Source organism: Struthio camelus, chromosome Z (assembly GCF_040807025.1).
Source record: "Struthio camelus isolate bStrCam1 chromosome Z, bStrCam1.hap1, whole genome shotgun sequence".
NCBI lineage: Eukaryota > Metazoa > Chordata > Aves > Struthioniformes > Struthionidae > Struthio > Struthio camelus.
The window spans coordinates 53,349,515-53,372,293 of NC_090982.1; the positions used below are offsets into that span (position 1 = coordinate 53,349,515).

The window sequence follows — 22,779 nt, forward strand, 5'->3', positions numbered from 1 at the left end:
TCTCATTGCAGTAAAAAGACTATTAATAATAATCAGGTAGCTAGGCAGGAAAAAATAAGAATTTTTTTTAATCCTAGAGAGCGTAGGAAATATTCAGGAAAACTGAATATTTGTCAGTTTTTGTTTTTTCCTATCAGACAGCAGCTTAAACTCATGCAGTTTAGCCTAAAACTGGTCATCTGAAGGCATAGGCTTTAATGACTAATTTTGTGGGAAAGGGAGTTGTGGGGGGGGGGGGAGTAGGGGGGAGCAGACCTCAGTTTTGCCTATGATTAAGGTATACCTGGCTCTGCAGGTGACGCTCCCTGATGAGCAACCTTGGCGCTGTTGCTTGCCTCTCGGTAGGGCTCCTGTGAGTAAGAGGGCTCCTTTGGAGCGTGACTTGTCAGATGAGGTTTTCCCACGACAAAGGGTGGACGCAGAGGGGCGTGTATGTGTTTGGCCTCTGTAATAACAGCCACGGCCCCGGAGAGATGCCTGTACTCCTTGACGAATTAGGTGGGGTACCTCGGAGCCCCAGGGAGGTGCGATGTCCAGGAGTCGGCCAAGGTTTTGCCTGCCTCTGGGGGTATGCCGCTCGCTCTGGGCTGAAAAAGTAAGTTTCTCAGTACTTGGGATTTCTCTAGAAGGATGCTAGTAATTTTTTTTCATCCTGGCATCCCTATCTTTGTAAAGCTGAATCCCGAGTGAACGCTCACCTACACATACACACATGCGCGCGTAAACCACAAATTTGGCAGAGAAATTATGGCATCTGTTCATTGTTTCAGGTTCCCTGTATCTGGCATGTAAATATACTTTTTCAAATTAGCAAAGAGCAAGTGGGTGCCAGCTCCCACACTGAATAATGTAAGAAGCTTTTTCTCTGTTGCAGTAGTAGGTAAGCAGAACTGCTATATCAGTGTGGGATTTTCAGGTTTTTTTTTTAAGTGTGTATTGCAGAGAATCAGATGACTGATGTGAACTTTGCATTAGTCATGTAAAAAGTAAAATAAATAAGTGACCCTGCTGGTGGGTTTTGGGGTCACACTTTCCTGTATAAACGTGTTGCTATTCAGTATACTGGCTAAAATATACCAAACATTTACATCTTTCTCATGTTTAAAGATGTACTGTCAAGTTCACAGTTTCATAGGCTGACTCCTTATAGGTAAGTGAGCTGGCTGCTCACAGAAGTTAAACCAAGTTGTGCCCCCAAACATGCTGTGGGACGGTGGGACAGTGTCAATGTCTATTTGCAGTAATTATCCCAGTCCTTTCAGAAGTAGGGATTTTGGATTCCCCCCTGCCCCGTCCCCCCATGTTTCAGTAGGAAACTCAATATCTGAGACAAGTGTATTTGATTTCATCGGCAGAAATGCTTCGGCAGATGTAAGTAATAAGAAGCCATGTAGATGAAGTATGCTGCCAGTGCTCTAGGCAGCAGAAAATGCTCAGAGGCATTAGTCAAGGTACAGGAAAATTTGCATTAGTAGTTTGAGCTGAGATAAATCATTTGCCGAGGTTATGTCATAGTTTTGTTGCCGTTATTTTTAGTTTGTTGTTATCGTTAACGGTTATGGTTACTTGTTCTGTTCCTCAGTTATTAAGTTAAAGCCCCTGTGGAATGAACAAAGAGGTACTACTCTTAACTGGGTTCTCTGTATCATAAGCTGGGTAGTCTGAAAAATTGTTTTGCTGTGAAGAGGCAACTCTGTCGCATTCGTATAGTGCTAAATTTACTTATAAGATATTAGATTAGATTTTCATCAATAGTAAAAGTATTTTTATTCTGTGAAATTGAGAGAAAAAATGCTAGCTCATTTTAAATAAAGTTTTTTGAGTCGGAAGACGTATACTAATTTTGAGTTTAATATTGAATGCCATATGCATGTATTCTTCCAATTGGACATTGTTATAGTGTTACAATTACAGTCTCTTCATGCAGTGGAAATGATTTTTCCCTTAGCATACCAATACTAACATGAGCTGCCTCATTAATTCTGAGTTAATTTAGAATGCTAACCAGGGAGGAAAGGTAATAAAACTCATATTTTCTTTATAAGCTATGCAGCAAACTCTGAAACCCTGGTGCTGCTTGTGAAGCTGTTGAGTTTTCAGCAGGCAAGTAGCATCACTGTCTTCTAAGCACTGACTGAAATAAGTTGTTCTACTGTTTCAGTTCAATGTACGCTTTTAACTATTGTACTTTATTCAGATGAATAGATGAGTGTAGTTAATCAGATTTTAATAATGTCTGACTGTGGGTAAAAATGCTTCTAATTTCAGTCACTTGTCTGAAAAGCGGTCATCTCACTGAAATTTCCAGATAGTCTTTAGAAAGTGATCTGTGTTTATTGACGTACAAGCTTCAGCAGAAACTGTATGTTTTAAAAACATTTTACTTAATATCGTAAGTTCATTATCTGATGCTTAATTTCTCGTAGCAGAGAGCTACGAGACCTGCTTTGCCTTGTAGAAGTAATACAATAACTGACTTCTCATCCTCTGTGGTATGGTTTTGAAATCAAATTTGCAGAATGTTAATCAGCGTAACAATACATTGCCATCTGCTTTTAGAAACTGAGGAGAGAGGCGCCTTTGAAAAAGGAGAAGACCGAGACCAAAAACTAGCCTTCCCTTCTCCCACCGTTGTGTAGAGTACTGCAAGGTTTTCAGTATAATATCTTCTCTCCCAAATATTATTTGAGCACTCAAACGGTATTGTCCAGTCTATAGTCATTTTCTTCCCCTCCACCTTTACTGGCATGGAAGAGAGGGTGATCAGTGACTTTGAGGGAAGCTCTCGGCCTGAGCAACCAGGAGATGCACGAGGGGAGCCAAGGAGACCACAGGAGGCTGGGACGGCTTGTGTACAGACCTCTCGGCCGGGCAGGGAGGATTTTGATGTGGGGCAGCCTCCGTCAGCACCTGCCCCATGAGGTCTGGCACGGAGGGGAGGGAGTTGGGAGGTGTCGGCCAAGAAGGGGGTACGTGGGCCTGGATTACTGGTGCAAGGGTGGACCTGAGGGCAAAGCTAGTGATCTCCACCTCACTGTTTTATCCACAAGAGTAAAGGGCTCATCGAGGTCCCCATCAATGGCATCCCTGTTCTACTGTGTTGTTGGGGTCTTGATCAGCAAAGTGCTTTTATCATCATAAAAGGTAATGTCTGTTTTACCGTCTTTCAAGCCGCTTCCACACATATCTCTGCCCAGAAGGATTTTGGCTGTATTGAAGAAAGTGTCTTAGTTTTTATTAGTTAGGAGCACTATCTGTCATAGTTTTGAAGGCAAACAGCAGGGTTAGATGTCATTACTTTAAAAAAAAAAGAAAAAAAAGAAAAAAAAAAAGTGTGTCTTAAAATCTCTTCTTGCTTTCTGTAGTACTTTGTCCTCTGTTGCTTGTTTTTCCGCTTTGGAAAATAAAAGATACTCTTTAGAAAGTGAGAACAGCAACATATGTGCTACTCAGATGAATTCATTGTTCTCTGGAGCTGCAGTCTTGTTAAATGAGAAAGGGAGGTAACAGAGGTTACTGTTCCTTTTGTGGGCCCTCTCACAGCGGTGTCCAAGTGCTGTGCTGCTCGTCTGTACCATAAGGGAGAATTATTACTGTGCTTTCAGTGGTGGTAAATGAGACATGGAGGGATTAGGTGATATGTGCAAGGGCACGTGTATGAAGCTGAAGTCGTAGAAGCTACACAGATCCTCGTTTTGACCACAAAACCATCGCTGCCTCTCATTTTTTTTATAACAAAACTTTGCTGTTACGGAGAAATGTATCTTGTAGTAGCGAAAGGAGATATTTTATTCATTGAGCTGCTTCTAGTAGTCAAAAGAAGTCTGCCAAAATGTAAGCTGTCTTCAGCTCTTGGCACAAAGATTTCAGGAATGTCTTATATAGCTGATCTTCCCCCATGCCATAGGAGTGATAACGTTTTGAGGTTTCTTCCACATTCACTTCCTATGTATATTATTTTAGTGTATCATATCTGATCCAAGTCTGTTGGAACTTGCAGTGACTGTCTTGTTCTGTAAGTGAATATGATGTTTGCTCTTTTTCTTTAGGACTTTTTTTTGTTTTTTTTTGGTTATTTTTGTTGTACCTGAAGTGAATGCCAAAATGATATTTAATTTCACCATTTTGAAGTGATAAACTAAGCTAAAATTGAGAAAGAAAGAGGTGGAATGTTCTGACCTAGTAGTCAACTTGTGTACTAGACTATGTGGTTGATATGAAATAATTAGCTGCGCCAAACTATTTCCTTTCATAGAAAGGTACTGTTGAGGAGCAGCCTGGAATTTTTAATGGATTTTCATTAGACCCATGAATGGTGCACATGTGTGTGCACATAAAACAATTATTTCAGTGTTTCTTTCCCACCAAGGACTTCCTGAGAAGTATGATTTGGATGTTTGGCCACAGTCTGAGTGCTTTCTGGCTATCCACACTGTTTCAAAATCACACCACTGCACTTCAATCTAAACTGACATATTCCACTGTAAACTGCTGATCCAAGAGGGTGTCCCAGTCATCAAGTGGCCTCTGCAGGAGTGGGGAGGTGTAGGAAGAGAGAATCCACATTACAAAACTATTTTAATTTCTCATCTGCTGGGGAGGTTTATGCTTGATGCAGGCAAACCAAAGCTGAGAAAACGGAGATCCTTTGGATTAGAAGTAGTTTGACCTGAGATATAGATTGCTGCTGAAGGAATAGAGCTGACCACAAAATGTAAAAGAAATGCAGGGATTTTAAGGAATGGTTTAAGTTCAATTAAACAAGATTTTCTCCTCTGAGTAAAAATTAAAGAAATCAGTTAAATGTCATAGTAAAGGTATGTAACACTTGATAGGCTTTAATGCCATACAAGTAAGGATACCTGTCCAGCTGTGGAATGCTTGTACCTATTCAGTTAAAGCAATGTATATTGAAACTCATTTAAATAGAATCTATGTTGTTTTTATCTTTACCTTCTTCATAATTCCCATCTCATTTCCTTCTTTTTCAGCTTCTGGTATTTCTGTGAGTATAATAACCAAAAAGAAATTTTTCTGATGTTTGCATACAGAGATTAATATTAGATGCTATCTGAATATTATTTTTTAATCTCAAAATATTTTCAGAGATAATATGAAGAGATAACTATGCATTTTCTTTTATTTGCATAAAATACACATACATTAATTTATTAAAACAAATGTTTAAGTTGAGTATTTCCCTACTTCAGGTAATCTTTGAAAAATCTGTGTAGGACTGAAATTAAATGTTCTCTAGGTGAATCTTTCATATTTGGTTCATGCCACTGTTTAATGAATAAGTTACTGAACCTTACAGTATATGCTGTCTTCTGCCCTGTGGGAGGGGGAAGGACAGGGAGGCAGTTTTCAGAGTTTAAAGATGGTGACATAGTTGAGTCATTTCCTCTGAATATGTGTAGAAACATATTCACGTACCAAGACTTCATCTTACTTTCATTCTGAGTAGCTGCAGTTCACAGCAGTAATCAAGTGGTGTTTGCACAGAGCTGTTGCCACCAGCCCGAAGTGAACAGTGTTATTGAGCAAGTTGTCAGCTCAAAAGGCTGGTTTAGCTTTTCTCAACTATCTTTGTGCAGCAAAAGACGTTTGGTTCCCTCCTGTGACATTACTTTAGATAGCTGAAAGCTGAAGGAACTTCTTGATTTGGACCCGATAAGGTAGGAAATTAGTTTCTTTGTAAAGTATAACATGCTCTGAGATTAATATTAGATACATCCTGTTTTAAAACGTAGATAATTTAAAATGGTGGAGTTTTTGTTTTTTTGTTAGAAATAATTAAGTGCCTACTTTTGATGGAAATTGCATGCCCTCAATGGATAATATAGAATAAGGAAAAATATTTCTTCAGTTGAGAATGTGCAAAATCACAGGTAATGGAGAGAAAGCAGCTCCCATTGCTTATGGGCACCCTAGTGTTTGCTCTAGTTTAGAATATAGGAGGCTTTCTGTCTCCAAAAACAGGGCTGAAATATCACCTTTGTCATTCTCATGCTGAACTCTCCATGTTAACAGAAGCATCTGTGTACATAATTACGTATGGGTTTGGTAGTTTGAAGATTGCCGTTCCCCCTTTTCAGTTGCTCTCAAATACTCAAATTTTGCTGAGGAGTTTATGGATTTTAAAATAATTTTATGGCTGTGACAGTTTCATTCTTTAATGGTAACTGAAAATATCTAAATATCTAGGCATTGCATGCTCAGTTAAATCTAGCTTTTACTGGAAGATTAATTGACATTGGAATCTTCTTTTAAAATGCTTTGCCATTTGTAATTTAATAGTCTAGTGTTATCCTCTAATGTTAGTCTTTTGAACTACGAGTACAAAAGGCAGAAAGGAAGTTTCTCTTAGTATTAGTTTAGTCTTGTTATATAGTGACATTGTCACTGTATTTTTTTTTTTTTTTTAATTCGGAGTAATTCCAATGCTGTGTTCTGATGGCTGTATTTTACGAAATTTATTTTATGTGACAGGGCTGTGTTATAAAACTACTACTGAGTAACCTGAGTCACCTGTATTTTTAATTATGATTAGTAATAGGGATAAACTACATTAGAGATATTTTAGTATGATTTTCTACTGTGAAAATGTGGACAGTGTACACTGTCCACAATGACTGATTAATTTTTTGGAGGGAATGATGCATACAGCATATATTGGCTTCAGATAGTTATGTTATTTTGAAATGGAGACAGCTCATTGTTCTTAGGTCCTACTTTGATATGAATGTGACACCTGTCTCTAGTTCCTGACTGAGTTATCCTCCGTATGTGGTGTTTGATGTAGCTTGCAGTATGATTCTGCACTCTTCAGGCAAGTGAGAGGATTTTTTTATTTGGTGCTGCAAGGCTTTGGGAGATGATAGAAAAGCTAGCTATCAGAAGTCAGGTTAGTGCTATACCTGCTTGAGACTTAGTCTTCGGTTAAAAATAGGAAAAGGAAGTGCAGACATGATTTTAGTGCTTCAAGAAATGATGTTTTTAGGATTTCAACGTTTATTTTGAACACAAAAAAGACATAATTGTAATCACTTTAGAGACAGCTGTTTTTTATTTAGGAACCATGGTATGTTATATGCTTATCAAGGAAGCAACATAGCGATATGCAATATGTCTTGCTCTGCCATTGAAAAGAATGGATTGCTTTACAGGAAAAGAAGAGACTGGAGTATATAAGGGGAAAAGGTTTAAATTACAGTGTATGGGAGCATCGCAGCATAAAGGCATGTCATGTATATGCTTGTTTTGAAGTATTATGCATGTCTTGGACATGCTTTGCTCTTGAGAGGGCAGAAAGGAAGCCAGTTCTGCAGCAGTGCTTTAGCAGTCTAAGCAAAACTGGAAGGCACAACAGTGCTTTGAGAAAAGGTAGCTGAAATCAGCATACACTGTTTATTCTCATATGTTATATATACACACACATATATATAAAATGAAGTACTGAGTGACCTCCTAAAAGTGAAAAATAAACGTGAAAAATAAACAGGGGTCATGAGAAATTATTTTGAATTAACTTTTTTGGGGGGAGGGGCTTATTTTATATTTGAAATGTGTTTTAAAGTGCAACTCTAATCAATTTATCAAGGTCTTTTACATATTTAGTTTATTTTTTAAATTAACTTTTATTTAGAGATGCTCGTTTTGTGAGCAGTCACGAGAGATTCTGGTAAGTATAAGACTAAGGCCAGTAACCAGCTCAGCATTCCTGTGGGATAAGATGGCCTGTTGGCAACTTTCCTCACAAGGAGGAGGAATAATCTGATAATAAAACTTGCCCTGGAAATACTACACAAACTATTTGTTATATTAATTCAGTAGTTAATGAAGGGTGGTTTCATTCTTTCTAGCATCTCCAGAACTAAGAGCAAACCCCTCTCCCTTCTGACTCCAGGTTTTTCTTATCAACGATTTTTGCCCAATTTCCCTGTAAAATAAAAGTGGATGAAGGGGACAGGGCAAGGAATGGGGTTAGGGAGAAGGATACGGAAACAAATCCTAGCAGACAGTTGACTAAACTGCCTTGAATTTCAAAGCAATTCCTATTCCGTTTTAATGATCCACCTTGAAAAGAATAACCCAGTTGGAGAAATGACCGAGACGCACCCAGGTAGCTCAAATGAACTATGTCAGTAACAGTGCAAAGAGAGTACTTCCTCTGGGAGTCTCCTGAAATTTGAGAGGCCTCTGATGATCTGGGACTATCCGTGAGTTTTCTGGCAAGCTGTCTGCTTGTGGAAGATCAGTTCTTCCTCTTACTCCACTGTGTTTGGGTATGTGCCAATCCACTAGGACTGAAGAACTTCCTAGTCAGCGCTGACTAGGGAGGCAAAGTTGGAGATCTGTATCCATTGATGGTACATAGAAAGAAATAACTCCCAAGTGTAAGTCATGTCCTTCTCACCAGCTGCAGCTTGTGTCGGAGCACTTCATTTCTCTAAGTCCCTATCTTCTCCTGTCCTTAACAGTTTGTGAAGTCAGTTGATTTGCTTGTTTCTTCCATTTTTATTGTGTCTTATTCTGGAACTGGGATTATGTTGCCCATCGTGGGATTCATTGAGAGACTGACAGAAGCACAAGATGCTTGTTGTGCTACAGAGGATTGACTCTCTAACCAGTGTGATGTGAGCATGTCTGTGATGGGATAACAAGTGCTCTGCCTGCAGGGTAGATCTGGGGTGAACTAATTAGCAACAGCTACCTGTGAATGATCTGATTACATTTATGGTAGGCATTTGGAGTGTGGAGGAGGAGTGTCTTTCATTTCAGTTTCTCCCAGCTGCTTTACCAGGTGTTACACAATGGTCCCTCTGTCTAGGCGGTGACTGTTCAAGTCTGGCTGTAAGACCGAGACCTGTAATATTCATACATGCTTTCAGGGAGGCTGAATAATATGGTAGTAATTACCTATTTACAAAGATGGACAGAATTTAGATCGTGTGAGCAGCATACACTGAAAGATGGAAAATGTTCACCTGTCACCAGTGCTGATACCATTTCTCCAGAATTACATATTCCACGGATCCCTTCTGGGGGGTAATCTGCCACTTATATCAATCAACTTCAGCAGAACTGGCTATTTCCTACTTGTTTTTGGCATTATCATAAGACTTGCATCAATTCATTTGATGGGAATGTTTATTCTAGTGGTACTGACTGTACATTACTTTTCTGCTTAATTTCCTGATATTGCCCATCCACAATTAGCTTGTCCTGTTGTAATGATGCTAGTTTTAATGGTGCTCACAAATTAGTTTACTTCTGGAAATTACTTTATATTACTATACTGATACTCTTGCTTTACTCAAAGGTGCTAGAACAAACTTATATTTGGAGAACTCTGCTTGTTTTTGTGATGGTGATGCTATTTGCATTAAGGAAATGACCAGAACTTTTTTCACAGTATAAATTCACAAGACAATATGTACCGTTGTCTTCTGAAAAATGACAGCCTGTTTTTGCTCTTCTTTTTCTTGGAAAAGCTTCTTAAACTGAGAATTGATAAATGTGTTAAGGGTTCATAGATGTATCCTTGTCATGGATGTCATTTGGCAGCAGTTCCCAACACTTGTAAAATGTTGGGCCTCCTTGGGCATCATTATTAGTGGACCTGATTTCTAGATTATTCATGGGTCAGAACTGTGTCTCCTCATGAGCTGAGAAGGGAAACATCTTTCATGAGAGTCAAGTCTCGAATGTGAGCTGTCCACTTAAGCAATTCAAGGCCTAAAACAGCTAATAACTCAAAATTCTTCATCCATCTTCAGATGACGAAGCTGTAGTAACAGCCCATTATCTATAACTGGAGGCAGTTATAAGATCTTCCATGACTGGTTGAAGAGAACGGCTGCACTGCCCGATACTCACACTAAGAAATTGTTTGCTCTGAAGTTGCTGGCTGTCTATGCTTTTCAATACATGAAGTTCTCCTGGATTGTGTTTTATTGAAAACCTGTTGTAGGACTAGAGAAGAACTTAAATTAGCCTGATAATAGGTGGCCATTTTGTCAAGAATGCCTAAAAAGAGGCACTCATTAGGTGCATATAGCAATGCAACCACTGGCACCCTGAAGAACTGATAAACAACCAGTCAAAAAGCATCCAAGAGTCATCAAAGGTTCGACGTCTGTTCGCTGCCCAGAAACTCAGGCATTTTAAGATATAGCTTAATGAACAAGTTCAACTCCTTATTATTTGATTATTATTTTTTATTCTTTTATTATCATTTGATTATTATCATTTGATTATTTATTGTCATTTTATTATTATTTTATTGAAAAGAACTTACCATTGGCGATTATTGGAAGAAAAGAATATATGGCTCTTAAGGGAAAGTATTCTGCATCTTCTGTTGTCTCATCTGAAGAGCTTCAACATTGCTTCACTAGTCTACTGACTGATTTTTCTATTTGAAAGCTGCCTCCATTTCATTTCATTTTCTCTGGCCCTTGATTAATAATTTATGACAGTAGGGGTTTATTCTGGAGGCTAGGAGTTATCCCGTTGTTTTCTGAAAGTGCCAGAAAGGCAAAGTAATGCTCACTGAAAAGGACTTTTCCGTTTTATCTGGTTTTGGTGATGCCGGCCCCGAACCAGATATGTCCACTGCAGAACACTTGTGCTCTGTGGTGCATACTGCTGCTTATAAAGGATTCATTTTTACTTAGGAAGTCGGTAAGAAATTGAGTTTTGTCTTTTCTTCCTTTTGAATAGATATTTCTTCCCCTCTAATATTTGATACATCAGTAGAAGATCCCAACAGAGTCTTAAGGGGTTTATGTTGTGCGATCTCAATTTAGACAGGGTTTTAGGACACTTCTGAGAACTTCAGACCAGATTACTTTCTCCCTTTTGTCATCTTATGTCAGTCAGTAACGGAACTGAAATGTTGTGAGCAGTTTGCCAATTTTTTGAAAGATTAGGCTTGCTTTTTTAGCATTAGATATGGACCAGGGAACAGTGGTTTTTACTGTTGGAGAACTGGGCATACTCCTGCTCTTGTGCCGGAAAAGCACCAAGGCTGCTTTTCCTTACAAACTATATCCCACTCCACAGTAGAGTTTGCCCCTGTGTATTTATTAGGATGGGGTTAAAGAACAGTAGACCTATAATGGTGCTTCTGAACTGGCTACAACTTTTTCTCATCTTGCAGGCTAGCTGTTCACCCTGGCACATGCTACTTCTGCCATCCCCAACTACTTCTGAGGGCCACAAAATGACTATACCAGCTGGCTTCAATCACTGAGGCCTCCATTAAGCTCTGGAAAGGTCTGAGCGGTAAATCCATGCCTAGAAATTTGAAAATCCTCACTTTGGAAAGAACTGAAATCTCTAGTATCATGGACCAGTAATACCATGTTTCAGTATCAGTCATTCCTGGTGTGGAGTTCTCCATTGTGGATCATCAATAACACAAATGTTAATTTTGACGTTCTTGGCCATTGTAGCTCCTAACTCAAAGCATCCATTAATTTTTTCTTATACTTAAACAGTTGTTTACTCAGTAATGACAAGTGGAGGAATATCCTAAAGTATCATTTAAGAGTTGTAGGCTTTGCAGTAGATAGGAAGAAAGTATGACTTTAGTAATAGCTTTTTGCAGACTGTTCAGCGTTGCAGTATTATGCATATTTCTAGTACGGAAGGCTACTTTTCATCATGTCCAAAATCGGAAACATTAAATTACTTCTTAATTGGCACCTTCCAGGCAGACTAAGGTTCTCAGCCTCCAAGATGCTTGCCTGTCTAGTTGGATAGATGACTGCAGAAAATGCATATGCAGTCATTACTTTGCATCTCATTCTGTTACAAGTGATTATGTAGTAGGCGTCTCTGCCGAGTTTAGGAGGTTGCATGGACAATATTAGCTGTTAGGTTGTGGATTGTTTAGTAAAAAAAATAACGTGCATAAATGTATGTAAACAGACTTGAGCATGAAAGTCTGGACTTGGAAAAGTAGATTGGGACTACGATTTGTAAAAGAGGAAAAAAAGAGAATGCAGCCATATGAAGGATGTGCTTTTAACTGTGGATGTCAGACTGTTCCAGTCCCTCAGCCAGAGATACCATCATCCTAAGAGAACATGGCATCATCTTCTCGGAGTAATAGCAAAGCTTAATTGGAGCAATGGAAAAAGTTACTTGCTTAGAACTGTGCTCCTAACATTTTAGCAATGAATTGGGCAGATGTTGAGACTGTCAAAAATATGAACATCTCTTTGGGCAATCTGCCTAAACAAAATACAGATAATAAGGTTAGGAGGGACTTTCAAAGGTCAACTAGTTTATCCTCCATGCAGACTTGAAGGCAGATGTCTGCCTGGAATAGTTAACATGTTCTTTAAAGACATAAAATAACAGAGATTTTTTTTTTCAATGTCACCAGGTGATTTAGGTCCTTCTCACTACAAGTTTGTTTGTTTGTTTGTTTTAAATAATATCTAGGGATCTCTTTGTTGCAAGTTAAGCCATTACTTATTGCACCACTTAGGTTTAACTATTACTGGGTTTAGAGGTTTTACTATGGAAAGCTTTTCTGTATCCAGCATGTATAAAGACTGTTAAGCATCATACAAGAAAGTGTAATTAAAAGAACAAGGAAGGTTAATGTCTTGTTTAGAGACTTTGGAAGCGTCTGTAATGAAGAATCTTAATATTCTATATTTTTGAGGGTAGACTTGATCTGAATGTGGTTTAAGATGAATTTAGTTTCCAATTTTGGAAGCGTTTTCTTCAGATCAAATCAAAGTGATCTCAATTATAGTTGCTGCTTGCAAATTCTTTGCTCCATTCAAGCAGAGTTCCTGATGAGTAATTGTATTTTTGATACTGTATTTATATTCAGTGGCTTTCTTCAGTACAGTTACTAGTTTCCATGCGGCAAGGAAAGATGCTTCTGAAAAGATGCTGTTAGTACATTCAGATAATACTGGTTTAACCGGAATGGTTCTGTACTGGGAACATGCCAAAAAGAGTTCTTGGTGGTTTATACCTGCACTACTGAAAAACAAGTTATTTTGTAAATCAAGATCAGTTACAAATGTCTTGAGAGAATTTCCTCAATTTATTTTGTTCTTTTTTTTTTTTTAAGAAAAACCTTGAAAGAGTAAAAAAAAAAAAAAAAAAAAAAAAGAAGAAGAAAAAAAAAAGCCCTGTTTTTTCTTTTGAAAGCTCTGCCTGATCGGCATCTTGTCTATTTGTTGCAAAGAGGAAAAGTGCCAAAAAAGGTCCGTGCTTATCTCAAGGTAGTATTAGAGGCCATGTAGAATACAGTTTTGACATTTTCTTAGTAATTGAACTAAAGTCAGATGTTTTGTGGCCTGGGTGCCAGAAAATAAAGTCAGGAAAAAATATTTTTCTATGGACTTAGCTTTCAAGTTTGCATGAATAAACACCTGAATCTTATAGGTAGTAATGGCAAGACCATTTTGATAATATTTTTAAGAAATGTTTTCTTCCAATTATACTAGATTTGACAACCATGTTGTAAGTAAATTCTTGTTCTTGCATTGTTTTTTTGAAATAGTAGTTCACAATGTTAATTTTCACAGAAGTAACAGCCTAAGAGCTCAGGGCTGTGAAGAAATAGGGTGGTGATAGTCCTGTGTGTTTGGCTTATATTCAAATATGTATGTCTGGATACGCATTTGCAGGATTAGGACTATTTTTGTTGAATGCTTTGTGTAGGTTGCTGTTGAATAGGCAAAAGTGTGACTTGGAAACGTAGATATCTTTTGGAGAAGATAAATGGCGATTTGATTATAAACATAGTAGATTGTTTCCTTCTATGTCACAAAAGGTTTTTCTAAGAGAAAGCAAGAATGCCCTAGCCGTTGTGCTAATCTGAAGTTTTAATCAGATATGCTGAATAAAAAGTGCATTCATTTATTTAGCATATCTATTGAGTTTATTCCTCATCTCCCCTGTAATGTTATTCAGAAGGGAAATATATACAACCTATCCCTCCCTTCAGCTTCAGCAACCAACTTCTGAAAAGGCCCATGCAGTGGCAAGGGAGGCTTTCCTTCTGTTTGTGAACCTGGTTGAATCTCTTCTGATTGCTTTTGTGAATACCAGTAGTGGCTTGCTTTCCTTTGCTGCCAGTCTGGGTTAGTGCTTTGACTGAAATGAGTAATTTGAAGTGTACTTTTGTAGACCAAACCTTTAAAAATGTTGATATGCTTGCATCTTTTACTGTTATCTGTGCATCTATTTCTTGGGTTTGCAAAAGAAAATCTAGCAAGCTGTTGAAAGTAACCGGTTTGCTTTTTTTGCTGCTTTCAAACAAACTCAAACAGCAATTAGTACAGACTACACAATAAAAATATTCCAGTTCTTCTGAATATATAAATGGTGAGTGTTGGTATTTGATTCTTAAGGATTTTCTTTAACCTCTTCTTCAATAGCCCTTTCACACGTAGCCTTTTCACAGGAAAGAGGAGGCGGGGCATGGTACACAGTTACCCTAACTCCCCGGTGTATGTCCTGGAGTTATAAACTAGTAATATTCAGGATATCGACGTATAAATGTGTATGTGTATGATGTGGCACTAAATTAAGTAATGTTTATATTCTGCAGAAATGATCTTAAATTTATAATTCTTTCATAACTGAGACAGATTTCAGACAGTGCGTATGCGACATTGTTGTCGTTATATGATAAAGAGCAGAAATGCAAAATCTGACTTTATAGTTCATCAGTACATTTTATCCAAATGAAAATCTTGACAACCGCAGTAGAGGCTTTACATATTAGTTATGAACAGTCATATCATACCTAGGGGAAACATCTGCTATGTGACAGTCTTCAACAGTAGCAGGTTCCATCTGAAGCACATATGTGGTTAGTCAGAAAATATAAAATGCTGCTAATACTCTCTGCACGTTTCCAATAATATTTAAAATCCCAGAATGCTCTTGTATATTTGTATTGAAATGGACTCACTTTTTACAACTGCTTATTTATTTATGGAATAGAAAGAGTAGATTGGATGAGATGAAAAGGGGTATAGTTCTTTTTACTTCAGAAGTTCCTCAACTTTTACTGACTCACCATCAACCAGAACACTAGCACACTACAAAGTGTTGTTTAGGACATGATCATCATAACTCTAATTTAGATATGTAAGTACTTTCAGGGCAATTAGAAATAGCTTATCATTTGGCAATATCATCACACCGATGGAGCACAGTCTGTTCTCATTAGTTGTACAAGATGTTGAAAGGAGTGGAAAAGCATTTGAATGTTCAGAATTTTCAAATTCCTTTCCTCAGCTTGCAAGCAGGTGTTTCCAGAAGAACCTGCCTGGTTGGATGTGAAGTTTGGACAAATAAAAATACCTGAAAAAAATCGATTTGAGCCAGGCAGTAGCTGGAGCGGAAAACTCTGCATAAGCGGTCTTCAATAGGGGTTTACACTACTTCAAATATTTTGATAGTTTTGTCTTTTCAAAAGCTGGTTATTTTTTTTATGCCATGCGATGAGCTCTTGGTTATTGATGCTGCACTGTTTTCTTCTTACAGAACATCAATTAAATTTCATCTATGGTATGAAAGGAATGCCATTTATTTGACCATGTCAATTCCTGACAAAGATCCGAGCACGTGAACAGTCAGTGGGGCCAGATCTTCAGTTTCCATTATCACTCCTTTTATGTGACTCCTGTTACATTTTCTTTTTCCTTTGTCTACCAAAGGAAATGTCCACCTATGTCAAGCCATGACTCTGGAGAATTTTAGTTATTTGAAGATACTTCTTTTCCAAGTCTTGCTTGGGTGTCTGTATCTACGTTTTCACATTGATGCCTCTGTCTTAAGTTGGAAAAACTAAGTGCTTTTTACTTATCTTGTCACTGTGTTCTGGCAGAATACTGAAATGCAACAGCAATTCAGCATAACTAACCTGTTGCTTAAATGACTTCTGTGTGAATATGCAGGCAATCCTAGTTCATAATGCTTTTCCAAAATAGATTTTTAAGTGTAGGAAAAATTTATTTTTGGGCTGTATTGGTAAAGTTCTTTTCCCCCTTTTTGAAAGGGAGAGTGTATTACCAGCATAAACTTATTCATTTATTTGTTTTTTAAATTCTGTCAGCTATTTACAGTGTTGGCACTGAAAAAAGCAAAATCAAAATTTAGAACCTGTTCCTCTGAGATGCTAATCAGTTTCTGCAACAGAGATGTCCTTGAATCTCTGATATCCTCTGAATTTCTGGAGCAGAGTCATACTAATGAGTGGTATATAAGTTTTAGGATAATGGCAAAGCCTTTCACTTCTCAGGCTGGTTTAGATGATGAACTATTAGAAATACTGGGAGCTTTGAAGAAGAATGTCAGCATTCATGGCCATCTAAAAAGGCCATGACAGTTTTCAATGACAAAAAAGGTTACTAATCTTTAGACCCTCTCAATATAGAGTAGGTAGTAGTTTAATGAGTAAACTTGAATTCCCTGTGATGGGGTTTGTAAGAAGAGAGACGAAGAGCGGGACTTATTGAGATCTTGTACTAACTGTAAAGTGATAGTCTGACCAATGGGTTTGGCTTTGGTAATGCCATAGTGACCAGCATCAGATTCACTGGGTTTTTCTTTCATAGTGTTTCTTTTAACAAACTATGAACATGATATCATGTGGGAATGGTGGTGATTTTAGTAATCCCATCAAATGCAGACGGCCTCATTTTTCTTCCATGTTGAGCTGAAACTGCACTCTGACCAGTAAATGCTTGGCACGGTAGAAATACTGGACTTACCATAAAATTGCACAGCTGTTTGGCTTTATTACTGCAGCAGCTACTGGCACGACATACCATTTAGCTAGTTTACAGCCTCTTTACATAATCTAGATGTTTAGCTGTAAAAATGCTGTTCATCTAGTCATTAAACTGTTAAATCGGGATCATACAGCGAAGGGTCTCTCATTGTGTGGAAAACAGAGGTGAAAGTATTTACCTAGTTTTTCACTTCAGGGGATCTCAAAGGATTTAGCAGTCCACAATGTCTTTGTACAACTGTAGCCTGAGTTTCCAGGTGCTCTAGAAATTCTCTGGAGAAGATTCAAATTTTTTTTCCTTTATATCCCATAGAAATGGGAGATGCTACTAAATTAAAAAAAAAAAATCAAAATCTTTAATACTCATTTTGAAAATATCTTGGACATCGTGTCAGCTTAGATAGCAGAACCTTCTGAGCATTAGAAGATCAATGACCAATTTCATTTCCTTGAATGATAACAATTTGTATATAAAAAAATCAGTACAGAGCCTTTCTTTATGCTAAGGTGCTCAGATTGTTTAGCGTGGTACTTTGTATGGCCTTTAGCGTGGCAGCAAAGCAAGAGTTGGGCAAGAGCATATTCTTCCTGAGCTCCCTACTGTGTTTTATGTCTCCAGAATGACTGTTGTTTCAGTAAATTACTAAACTTTAGTCAAACATCTTATTTTGTGTTTTTAAACTAACTGTTTAGCTTAATGATGAGTATGCTTGTATGTGTTAATGCTGTATTTGATTTTTAGTCTTATAATACAGTATTGAGTTTTTTCTATGTAAAAGTTACCAATTCTAGTTTATTGATAATTGTTATACGAAAAAACGTACGTTGTCCATCATGGGCCTGTGCTATGTAGCCCTCTAATGTAACAGAGTTCAACTGCCTTAGAGCTAATAAACCAGCTGACTAAGTGCTGTTGGGCTGAATTGCAACTGAGCTGAAAAATGGCTTATTTCTGCTTCCTGGCTTTAAGCTATTGGAAACAGTCTTCTTTCAGATGAGTTTGTATAATAGGAATATCTTGAAAGACATGCCTAAAGGAGGAGTGCCACTTAAAGAGGTCATCGAAAGTGTGGCCAGTGCACGCTCTCTGTTCAGTTAAGCTCGACCACATTGCATATTTTCTAGGCACATTAGAGCATCCGCTTAACATATCATGAGTCAGTCATGAGTTGTTACTGCAGATTCATTTATGTTAAATCTAGAATATTGTAAAACTTACCATGGAGGTGTCACCTAAAGTGAAAAAACCTGTTGCTCATGCTATTCGGTAAGAGAACCTCCCAAGGGAGTTACTATAATATCTATTAAACATGAGAGCAGAGCTGAGAAGGAGTATGGTTATTGAGATCTCTATCTTGACCTTCTTCATGTGGAGCATCTTCATCATGATGAGAGTTGTTTAAGCTCTCTGTCAAAAAGCACTATCTACAGTGAACTTTGAACAGAATACTGTCAATATAGCGACTTCAGGGATAGTGTTTGTTGTAACGAATAAAAAATTTCCTTTAAACTAAATTAATATGGATTTTATGGAGGATTGTAGAGTCTAAAATTTAGACATAATTTCACTAAGAAGTATATTTTAAAGTAAAATAATAACAGACCACTAATAAAAATAATTCAAAGACATAAATTCAGACCTCACCTTCCCACAAAAGATTTGACTTATATGAAATAGTGGCTAATTGCCTTTGTACTTTTCACCTAGAATCTCAACATTTTTGTTAAAAGAGTTAATAAAATAATGTTCAAGACCTTGTGTGGAGACACTGAAAATGAAGCTGGGATCTCCTTTTGTGAGCTTACTTTTGTCTGAAGACTGGGTGTTAATCATCCTGTAACAGCCAGTATGAAACGGTGTTGTGGGTCACACCAACTTCTGGTTGTGATGAGTATTTCCTGGATAGAGAGAATGTATTTTTCTTCACGTGATTAGGTAGAACTGACAGTTAAGCAAATGTATTTTTGAAACTATTGCATGCTTAGGGCTATTGTAGGCTTTGTACACTCTTTACATTTCTTGTTCAGAGTTTTCTAACTTTAGCTCCATTGCTGCAGAACGCATAAAAGTGTCGTGTTATTACTTTTTGCTGGTTGACACTTTAATAGTTAAATGTTAATTTGAAGGGTGGTTGAAAATGATTCTTTGACAGTTGTATTCATTATGACAACCTCTGTTTAAATTATGTATTCCAAATGCTTTTCTGATGCAGAAATACTGGTTTGACTTTCTAATGTTTAGTGGACAGTTAATATCTATTTCTTTATTTCCTTTGTATAGCTGTGTGTGTTCTGTGGGTTTGTTAACGTTGCTTACCTGAGGTGTTTTTAGCTGCCTTGAGTAACACTGAATAATTACCGCCAAAATTAAAAATAGAAAGTCAAGTTTCATTGCAAGAAAAAAGAAAGGAAGGACACTGAAAAGGAGGTGAGAAAGGGGAGAAGGGAGAGAAACATGCAACCGTTTAAACCATACGTTTTCATGTAGAGCTTCTGTTATAACTAGAAGAGGAAGAGAGGTTGGAGTACCATGGGAAAGAATTGAGGAGGAGATGGTAAATGTGGGGTGAGATCATGGTTTTTTCTTTTGTATTTGCAAGCTCCCGTAGAAGAGCCAGAAAGGGGACGGAAAATCTTGGTGCTCATTATTTACTTCCAAACCCAAGTTTCTTCTTCCACAATACCCTGATGCGCTGTTCCTGGGCCTAGGGTGAGGCTGAGTCTCAGAGCGGTGTGAGCCTGCCTGATTTCTGGCTGTACTAGATAAGAGTATAAGCACTGTAGGACTGGGGTGGGGCAGATGGATTTCAGTTTCCCTTATTGTCTGCCTTGTATCTTTTTGGGGTCAGTACATTAGAGAGAGAGAGAGAAAAAAAAAGGCAAGATGAAGAGTGAGGAGGCAGTTATTTAGAAGGTGGCTGTGGGTGACTTCTGTGAGAATCTCATAAGCTCTGTTGATAATTTCAAACTTAAACAGTTACTTAAAAGGACTGAGGTACCACAAAATTGGAAGACAAATACTGAGGGACTTCCTCAACCGTCACCAACCCCCCCCCCCCAAAAAAAAAAGAAAAAGAAAATATCCAAGCTCATCAGATCATTCTTTCTGAAGTGCAGTGAGAAAGTTCATTTCTGTGGAACTGATGAGCATGTCTGTCTGTGGCTTGGCCAGCAGCGTGTGATGCAACAGAAGGTAATATGCTAGGCTCAGGGTCGCGACTCTGGCATACAAGACTTAAAGCATGTGTTAAATTTGCTTTATTTTGTGATTTTATTCATCCTTTAGATTTATTATTACCCTTAAAAAAGGGGGAGGGACAGGAAGAGAAATGGCAACAAAAGTTTCTTGTTGGAGTGTTGCAGCACTGAGGTAGCTGTGCTCTTCTCAGAGATAACACTGTCACACTGCTTCCCCCGCACCCCCTTCTAGAAGACTATCACATAATAAATAATAAACACATAATAAAATCACATAAATAATCACATAATTACTCATATAATAAAATATTGATAGCGCTAGTTTTAAAAATTCTTGTCATCACCGGAAAAATGATAGTGGTGCTACGTGTGCATAGTATATGAAGTTTCTGTCCTTACTGCGAATGCATAATAGACAGAGCCATTCTAGTTTTAAAATTAAATACGATGTTTCAAGTAACAACTATATTTAGAAGGCACTTACCAAGGCATGTACTAAGACCTATTTTCCAAAAGTTTGTAAGTGTACCAGGAAATTTAATTTCTTTACTTAGTTATTTGGAACAGAAGTCTGGTTACATTAATGCAGTCCAGAGAGTTCTTTCTTTCTGCCTTTTCTTTTATTTATTTTTCATGTTAGAGCTTATGCAAATAACTGCCTCAGGAGTCTTACCTTGGTCCTGGCAAACGAGAACCATTTGCTCAAACAAAGAAGGCACAGATTACAAATGAAGAGCTACAACTGCGTTTAATGACTTCATGTTTTGTTTTGTTTTTTTTTTTTTTCCAATTTCCCTCATAACTCTCTAGAAAAAAACACATTTTACAAAGTAATCCAGGGACCGGCAAAACCATAATGCGTTTAAGGACAGTCAGAAGAGAGATAGATGTTTGTTCAAGCCTACATTATTACTGCTAAATACAGGGTTTGAGGGTATAGGTAAGTAATTACTAGTCCAAATAATACTGTAAGCTCTAGGTTGGTTTTGCCTTTCTGGTTCCACCGCAGCAGACCTGGAGCGTGTGGCTGGGGCACGTGAACTAGTGGATTCAGTGCTCAGGGGTGGTTGTGCTGAAGACACGCTTGTGTTTTTTGGTGTTTGGGTATTTGTTTTGAGATGGAGGAATGGATTAAGACTGTGTCTTAAATTCAACAGAATGCGAATAGTGGAGGAAAAAATACACTTTACCTGAAACTTTTAGGAACGTTAGTAACTGGATTTTTTTTTTTTCCTTCTCTCTAGAGAACAAATTCAGTTGGAACTAGTAATGCAGATTTTCCGTCTGCGGATCCCGGTATGTACCAGTTGGACATTACTTTAAGAAGAGGACAGAATTTAGCAGCACGGGATCGTGGAGGTAAGGGTGTGCTGGTAAACATTGCCTTAGTATTTGGCAAGTTGTCTGTTTGTTGATTAAATTTATATGAGGATATTAATTAAAGTTACACTGAGATACTTAAAATTTGCACCATTAGCTGTATTAGTTAAACTCTTCTTAAAATTATGTAGAGATTCTCTCAGAAGCATGAAGTAAAAGGAACTAAGGCCACCTAAACCCACGTAGGAGAGTTAGTGAGATTTAGCTAACACTGCTTCGTTTCATCTGTTAGCTGATTTGACTATCTTTTTGGAACGCTTCAATGTAAGAAAGGTGTGATAGATTAACCGAACAGATTTTTACTGCCTTGCTAGTTACTGATTTTGTTACTTGACTGCTTAAATGATAAATAATGGAGGTCTGTTTACAAAAACAACCAACCAGTAAAATGTTCGACGAGTTCAGTCATTACCTGTTGGTCAATTTGCTGGTCACAGACTGGCATTTTATAGTTTGCACTAAAATGTGTACTGCACGCCGTAGTTTAGACTCGGAAAGGATTCCTAAAGGGTGTTTTGACCCACAGGAACACAGCTGGCAGTCTTAGTCATTTTGTATATGCAACTGCAGCTTGTATTTAGAAGTAGATCAGTCAGTAATCCATTTCCTGAGCTGCAAGCTGAGCATGATAAATCTGACTTACAGCCTGTTTTGGATTTGCTGTAATATATTCCTTGTGAGAGAGAAGGAGCCATAGTAGAATTTTAACTGTAAAAAATAGTATTGTACAGAACTTTTCAAGGCTAACTTGGTAGAGTTACTTGGCTCAGTTCAGATCTCAAATACACTAGTAAAAACCTGGAGTACCTTTTACATTAGTGGGAAACTACTCCGTATTTATGCCTCCGAAACTGAAATTTTAACATATTCACTATTGCAAGAATAATTATTATGATCTTGCTATAGATACATTGATATCCTAGCAAGCTTTGCCTGACGTTAATTAAAAATAGATACCCAAATGTTTTTGCTTTATGATCTAGAGACACATCCATGAAACTTGCCCGGTTTCTGAATGACAGGTGTTGTAATTCATTTATATTCACCATTCATGTTATTTAAAAGCGAATAAAAACGTGATCGTAAGTGTGATGATTCGTATGTGAGGTAAAGCACTGTTTTATTAATAACACCGGAGTCTAAGCCTAGAATCAACAAAGGATAAGAGATATGCCCCTTGAGGTGGAATCCAAGGGTCTGAATTAAACACTAGGTGCTATATAAAATGTTAAGCACTTTAAAAGGTCAATCCACAAACCTGCCAGTCGAGCAGCAAGGAAAACTTCAAAATACCCAGGAGGAAATGCCACAAGAGGGATGTTTTTTTCAGTGCCTGTTAGTCCTGAAGCCTAGGCAAGTAGAGTTGGATTGTGTACTTGTCCCTCTGTTTAGGAGCCTGCAATTCTCTTTGGGTG

General features: G+C 37.8%; 1 protein-coding gene across 6 annotated transcripts in view; it reads left to right on the forward strand.

The window, feature by feature from the left end:
• Positions 1–22,779, forward strand: part of MCTP1 (multiple C2 and transmembrane domain containing 1) — a 296,095-nt gene that overhangs the window by 94,826 nt on the left and 178,490 nt on the right. For 5 of the 6 annotated variants that reach the window (XM_068927903.1, XM_068927902.1, XM_068927900.1 and 2 more), the window contains exon 2: positions 21,229–21,343. In XM_068927903.1, the coding sequence (XP_068784004.1) occupies positions 21,283–21,343 (61 nt within the window). In that variant the 5' untranslated portion in view covers positions 21,229–21,282. Of the gene's footprint in view, positions 1–5,451; positions 5,679–21,228; positions 21,344–22,779 lie in introns of those variants that run through there. The other variant, XM_009684483.2, reaches the window with a different exon arrangement.